The 7,500-nt window shown below is 55.5% G+C and overlaps 1 protein-coding gene across 1 annotated transcript; it reads right to left on the minus strand.

Moving 5' to 3' along the window:
• Positions 1-3,195: 3,195 nt before the first annotated feature.
• Positions 3,196-5,418, minus strand: LOC121729466 (microtubule-associated protein futsch-like). Its single transcript, XM_042117989.1, has one exon. It carries the CDS (start codon positions 5,416-5,418, stop codon positions 3,196-3,198), a length of 2,223 nt encoding a protein of 740 aa, XP_041973923.1.
• Between the last annotated feature and the right edge of the window lie 2,082 nt (positions 5,419-7,500).

The raw sequence follows: 7,500 nt of genomic DNA on the forward strand, positions 1-7,500 counted from the left end.
ACCCATCCTGACCCGGAGCCCCGTGGGACGGAAGTTATTGGAGGTTCGCATAGCGACGCCTCCGCACTCCCGTCCTACGCCGGCGGAGCGGAACGGAGGAAGGGTTATCCTCTCTGTTCCGCTCCGCGGCCTCTTTCTGTGAAAGGACGGTTTCACAGAAAGAGACCGCCGCCTGCCAAGCCTCATCACTCTCGAGCATGCAGCGCACCATGCTCGGGAGTGAGAGGTCTCCACCTAGCACTGCCACGAGATCGTGGCGCTGCACGGCCCAACGATCGCACACCTCGAGGGTGTGCTGGGCCGTGTCCTCCGCAGCGCCACAGTCGTGGCAGGCTGGCGTAGGCTCCCTCCTGGCGACCTTACACAAGTACGCACCGAAACAACCATGTCCGGTGAGCACCTGTGTAAGGCGGAAGGTGAGGGGTTTTCTCTTGCGGCGCATCCACGCCGCAAGAACTGGACGCAGAGCCTGAGCAGTACGTTGCCCGTACTGGGCCTGCGCCAGGTCCTCACCCCACCTCCTCAACAGCCACTGCTCTCCCAGCCTTCGGACCCGCCGGAGCTCCTCCCATTGCAAGTCCTCGCCCCGCGACCTCCTCTCTGAAACGAGGAGGTGCAACTCGGCGAAGACCGTCGCAACAAGCTCCCATGGCGGGTCACCTGCCAGGGCAGTAGCTGCCACCCAGGAGACCGTACGGTACCCCCTGATCACCCTCACCGCTATGACCCGCTGCGCTTTTCGCAGCTGGGCCTTATTGCGAGCGGTGAGGGAGTCCGCCCAAATTGGGGCACCGTACAGGGCTATACTCCGACAGACTCCGGAGTACAGCCGCCTGCAGGCTTCGCTGGGCCCTCCTATATTAGGCAGGAGCTGGCCCAGCGCTGACGCCGCCCTCACGACCTTCGGTCCCAGCTGTTGGAAGTGTGGGCCGAAGGTCCACCTCCCGTCCAGGATGAGCCCAAGACATTTAAGCGTCGGACTCATCCTGACCTCCGTCTCTCCGATAAGGAGTCGAGCTCCGGGTGGGGGTCCTCTCCTCCCGGGTCCGCGGAAGAGCAGGGCTTCGGTCTTGCTTAAGCGTACCCGAAGCCCCAATCGCTCTATGCGGCTGACAATGAGGGATGATCCCACCTCCGCCAGCCGCGCAGCCTCCTGAAAAGTCCGTCCCCGAAATAGTGCATAAGTGTCGTCGCAATAGCAGACTAGCACCATTCCGGGGAGGAGACCGCTCCGCAGGACCCAGTCGTAGCCGACGTCCCATAAATCTGGGCCCACATTTGAGCCCTGAGGGACGCCGCACTCGACGCTCCGCCTCTTTAGAGACCCCGACCCGTCCTCGTACTCGACCTCCCTATCGGAGAGATACTCGTTCAACAGCCTCCCGAGATACGGGGGCACCTCGAAATATTCCAGTGCCTCCCGTATTACGCTGTGAGGGAGGCTGTTGAAGGCGTTGGCGATGTCGAACGACACCGCCACCACCACCTCCCCTCGGCGTTCCGCCTCTTCCGTCACCGATTTAAGACGCCTAATGGCGTCGACGGTCGACCGACCGGCCCGAAACCCGAACTGATTATCAGACAGTCCGGGTCCAGGGCCTTCCTCCAAGTGTCGAACGAGGCGGGAGGCAAGAATACGCTCAAACGCCTTGCCCACCTCGTTCAGCAACACAATCGGCCGCACCGCCGACGCACAGTCCGGTGGTCGCCCGCCCTTAGGTATAAGGACGAGCCGACCTTTCTTCCATGCTCCCGGGAACTGTCCGCTCTGAAGGCAGCGGTTAAACAGTTCCCGGAGCCTATCTTCGAGGTGCACGAGAGCTAGAGCTAGAACTCTACCGTGCACCCCGTCCGGACCGGGCGCCCTCTTCTTTCTTCGGAGACGGAACAATACCGTCTCCATTTCGGCATCGGTGACGGGAGGTGGAACACCCTCCTCCATCGAGTCCAGCGTCCGCATGGCCATCCGCGGCGGAGCGAAGCCTGCTGGGGGGTCCGGGAACAGCTCCCGGACGATATCCTCCAGCAGTTGCGGCTGGAGCGTCTCCGCTAAGGGGGCTGACTGGGCGCGAAGTTTTTCTCGCGCCCGTTTGTACGGTCGGCCCCAGGGGTCGTTTTCGAGCCCCTCCACTAGCTCCAGCCATGCTCGCTCTTTGGCCCGACTGATGGCCAGCTGCAGGATCTCCCGTTTTGCTCGGTAGACCCTGTACAGCCGGTCATCGCGCTCCACGTCCTGGGGGCGGCGCCGCCTGCTGCGACAATAGGCGCGACGCGCCGCATTGCAGGCGGCGCGAAGGTCGGCCAATTCTGTCGACCACCAATATACTGCCCGCCGAGGCGGGGGAGGACCCCAAACTCTAGGCATGGCTGCCCGGCAAACGCTGTGTAAAACCTTGCCGAAACAGCCAGCCAACTCGTCCACCCCCATAGTCTGAGCCGACGGGAAGCTCCAGCGGCCGACAATAGCCGCCTCTTCTGCAAGCTCCCGGTTGAGCTTAGAGATTGCCCAACGCGGGAACACACTTTGCCCCCTGAACCGAGACGCTGGACTCGATGTGGAGGCTGGAGACACCTCGAACCGTATATATCGATGGTCCGAGAGCGTCTCCACCTCCGTTACCACCTTCCACCCCTCCACTCTGCGCGCGACGGCGGGAGTGGCGAACGACAAGTCCACCACTGAACCGCCCGTCCGTCGCACACAAGTCTGGACTGTCCCTGTGTTCAATAGGGACAGTCCCGAGGCTAAAGCCCACTCCTCCACTTCCCTCCCCTTCGGATCAGTGACCGGGGAACCCCACGCCGAGGACTTGGCGTTGAAGTCCCCTGCCACTATGATGGGGAGGGGGGCTAGCCTCCTGATCAGCGGCCCTAGAGCATCAAGGAACTGCTCTAGGGCGGCTAGATTGCGATTTGGGGAGAAGTAAATCCCGACGACGGCATACTCTCCCCAAGCCGCCACCACGTACCCGGGGCCCCTCATTCTTGGTATGAGGGGGGGTCCAGCGCCTGGCCTCACCACAACGGCGACGGAGCCCTCATCGTCCCCAGCCCAATGTGGCTGAGAAGGAACGTAATAGGGCTCCGAGACCACCGCCACGTCAACACTCCACTCCGCCACGGTCTGCAGGAAGAGATCCTGAGCCGCAGCTGAGTGGTTTACGTTGGCCTGAAGGAAGCTAAGATGTCCTGGCATTATTCAGACATATCAGCTTCCGGCGCCGCCTGTCCCCTCCCAGAGGAGGGAACTTTTCCCCGGGTTACTGGGGGGTTACACGATTTACCCCCCATAACGTGGTCCGAAGGTCTGCTCGAGTCGGAACAGACCGCGCATTTCGGATGCTTCGCCTTACACCCAGACGCGGTATGTCCAGGTGTACCACATCGGTAGCACAAGCCACTGCGGTCCTTCATTTTGGGGGGACACAAAGCAGCATAGTGCCCCAACCCCAGACAGCGGAAGCAGTGGCTTGGCCGCGCATCCACAAGATGCGCGGTCACTCTGCTCCAACCGACGGCAAAGCTGCCCAGCTCCACCAACTTCTTGGCCGCCATCACTGGGCAGCTCATGCGAGCAAAACCCGTCCCGACAGACCCCCTCTGTATATCTCCCACCCAAACTTGGGTGGGGGAACATCCACCCACTCCTGCGACTGCAGATATGACTGACTCTACAGTCGCAGCGTCAGAAAGGCCCGTGAGTTTAAAATTTGAGCACTTCACGGGCCTTGAAATGTCAGCCTCCTCCGCGAGAACTTCGGACAGTCTGGCCGCCAACAAATCCGCCTTTTCATGGCTGGTAGAGCCAGGTATTTCTATTAACCTGGCTCCAGTGGCCGACTGCCTGATGCGGAGGGGGCCGAGCCCTAACTCGTCCAACTTAATGGCGCTTTCCGCCTTTAACAACGCCGAGCTGTATGTGGCGCCTTTGTCCGCCGCATCCGCCTTTAATTTGACAAGGACGGCCGTGGAGCGAGGCATCTGTACCCTCGGCTTCTTAGCCGCCACCTGTGCCGGCTGTTTTGGCGCCACTTTCTTCGCCGAGGTCTTCCTGCGGACGACCTCTGTCCACCCGCCCAATGGCTCCGACGATTCCACCACTGGAACAGCAGCCGACACAGCCGAAGACTCTTCTGGCCTCTTAGCTGACGCCGCCGAAGACTCTGGTGGCCTCTCAGCCGCCGCACTTCTGGATGTGGAGGGGCCAGGGTTGACCGGTTCCGGCTGGTCGGCCCCCTTCCCCTTTCCTTTGCCCTTGCTCTTGCTCTTTTTAGTTTGCGCAGGAGTTGGGGCTGGTCGCACCTCCGGGCGCACCGGGAGAGCCGGAAATTCTTCTCGCCGACGACAAACCGCCGGCGTAGTCAGCACCGGAGGCAAGTCGCGAGCTGCGGCAGCCTCCGGCACAGGGCTTTTGTCGGCGGTGGCTCTCTTTTCGAGAGCCTCCCGCTTCTTATCAGCCGCCAAGGGCGGACGAACCACTGCAGGGGGCGGCAACCGTGCCTCTAACCCCGCCAGCCTCCCATCGACCAAGTTGCCCACCAACTTGGCGATGCTCTTCTCCAAAATGCCCAACTGTTCGTTGGACATTGGAGAAGACCTCTCCTTTGCCACCGACGCACGACTCTCCTCAAAGTCCCGTTTATAGGCACGGACTTCCTCCCGGAGGTTTGCCAACTCCCGACGCAGCCTACCATTATCTGCAGTGAGTCGCCGAGTTTCTTCCACCACGGTGCGAGATGCAAGCGCGTCAATAATGCATCTCACCGCAGAGGTAGCACGCCGTATCTTGTGTGCGTACCCCCCTTTCAAATTGGAGGACCTGGCCGCAATGCTGAGAATCTCCTCGAGATTACTCTCAGCAGCACCGAGCAAGTCCTCCGGGCCCATGGTCTCCACATCTATGTCAAGGGGTCCAGGCGGAGTGGGATTTCCCGTTTTGGACTCCTTTCGCGTCTTCTTCTCTAGGGCGGAAACGAAGTCCGCCGCCCTGGCCTCCTCAGTTCTTTCGCGCAGCTCTTGTCGAGCTGCCGAAAGCCTGCTCAGCGACCCACGCGTCTTACCACGCTTGGCCGTCTGCACCTTCGACAAACTGTTGGCTGTACCAACATCCTCCGTGTCGGAACCAGAGATCTCTGAAAAAAGACGCTTAGTAGCGACCATCTCCGATTCCGACATAGATGGGATCGATTCGACCCCCAGCAGCTCCTCCACAGTCACCCCCGCACGGATGCCACACGAGCTCCGTTTGGAGCCAATTATCCTCCCTTCTCTCTCCCTAGTTTCCTCCGACTCTCTATCGTCATCCCCGGAACCCCTATCATCCCCAAAGGACAACACGAGTCCCGAACCAGAGGACCTACGAACCCCCTCTGAAGATCCCTCCTGAACCCCCCCCGAATCTTTGTCCCCCTTTGGCATAATGCCAAACACTTCACCGCTCACCCACCCGAGAACTCGGACAGGTGCCGACAAAGCCTTCCACCAAATATACAAAACCTAAATTTAATCTTAAAAACTAAAATTAAACCTAGGACAAACACCAAAAATAAAACCAAAACCAACACCAAATACAAGAAAAGAACTAAAACAAAATATAAAGAACTATTCCCCCCCGTTAGGGGTCACCCCCGCAAAGAAACACTGGGACAAAACTCGTCTACCAATGCTTCGTTACTTGGATGACCTACTAACAATTTCCCTACAAACTAGAAAAACACCAAAAATTAAATATCTCAAAAACCACTGGGGTTTTTGAGACGCAACTACCACCCAAAAATCGGCAACCAATAGGCGCATCCATTGACACCATGAACTCAAATATCCGACAAGAAGCATAGGCTCCGCCCCGGAAAATTTAAGCTCAACCTAACCTAACCTAACCTAACCTAACCTAACCTAACCTAACCTAACCTAACCTAACCTAACCTAACCTAACCTAACCTAACCTAACCTAACCTAACCTAACCTAACCTAACCTAACCTAACCTAACCTAACCTAACCTAACCTAACCTAACCTAACCTAACCTAACCTAACCTAACCTAACCTAACCTAACCTAACCTAACCTAACCTAACCTAACCTAACCTAACCTAACCTAACCTAACCTAACCTAACCTAACCTAACCTAACCTAACCTAACCTAACCTAACCTAACCTAACCTAACCTAACCTAACCTAACCTAACCTAACCTAACCTAACCTAACCTAACCTAACCTAACCTAACCTAACCTAACCTAACCTAACCTAACCTAACCTAACCTAACCTAACCTAACCTAACCTAACCTAACCTAACCTAACCTAACCTAACCTAACCTAACCTAACCTAACCTAACCTAACCTAACCTAACCTAACCTAACCTAACCTAACCTAACCTAACCTAACCTAACCTAACCTAACCTAACCTAACCTAACCTAACCTAACCTAACCTAACCTAACCTAACCTAACCTAACCTAACCTAACCTAACCTAACCTAACCTAACCTAACCTAACCTAACCTAACCTAACCTAACCTAACCTAACCTAACCTAACCTAACCTAACCTAACCTAACCTAACCTAACCTAACCTAACCTAACCTAACCTAACCTAACCTAACCTAACCTAACCTAACCTAACCTAACCTAACCTAACCTAACCTAACCTAACCTAACCTAACCTAACCTAACCTAACCTAACCTAACCTAACCTAACCTAACCTAACCTAACCTAACCTAACCTAACCTAACCTAACCTAACCTAACCTAACCTAACCTAACCTAACCTAACCTAACCTAACCTAACCTAACCTAACCTAACCTAACCTAACCTAACCTAACCTAACCTAACCTAACCTAACCTAACCTAACCTAACCTAACCTAACCTAACCTAACCTAACCTAACCTAACCTAACCTAACCTAACCTAACCTAACCTAACCTAACCTAACGAAAAATTAAAGGAAAAAATTCATATAAATATGGAGGAGTTAAGGGATATGTTGGTAGGTAGGATTGATGAATATGTGGAAAAACTAAATGTAAGGACAACAAATGAAACTAGGAAGGATACCGCCGAGGTAGTGGAGAGTTATGCGGCCAAGGCAGCGAAGGAAGTGGTGAAAATCCCACCTTCGCGATCGGGGCCCATAACTGTCCACTCCTTAGCGATCACGGACAAGGAAAAGGATATGACAGGACAGGAGATAGTAGATAGCGTAGGAAAAATAATAGAAGCGAAAAAGGAAGGATTTCAGGTGGAGAGGATCAGAAAGGGGAGGGGGAGGAAAGTTTTAATAGGATTTAGAGATAAAAACGAAAGAGATAGGGCAAAGAGAAAGTTAGTGAAGTGTGCGGGAGAGAAGTTTGAGGTAGAGACAGTAAGAAATAAGGACCCCCAGATCATACTGTATGGGGTGCTGAAGTCGAATACGGATGACGACATCTGTGACGCTATCCGTAATCAGAACAAGCACCTCATACAGTACGTTCTGGACGGAGATGAGGATAGGGTACGAGTA

This window comes from Aricia agestis, chromosome 1 (genome assembly GCF_905147365.1).
Source record: "Aricia agestis chromosome 1, ilAriAges1.1, whole genome shotgun sequence".
Classification (NCBI taxonomy): domain Eukaryota; kingdom Metazoa; phylum Arthropoda; class Insecta; order Lepidoptera; family Lycaenidae; genus Aricia; species Aricia agestis.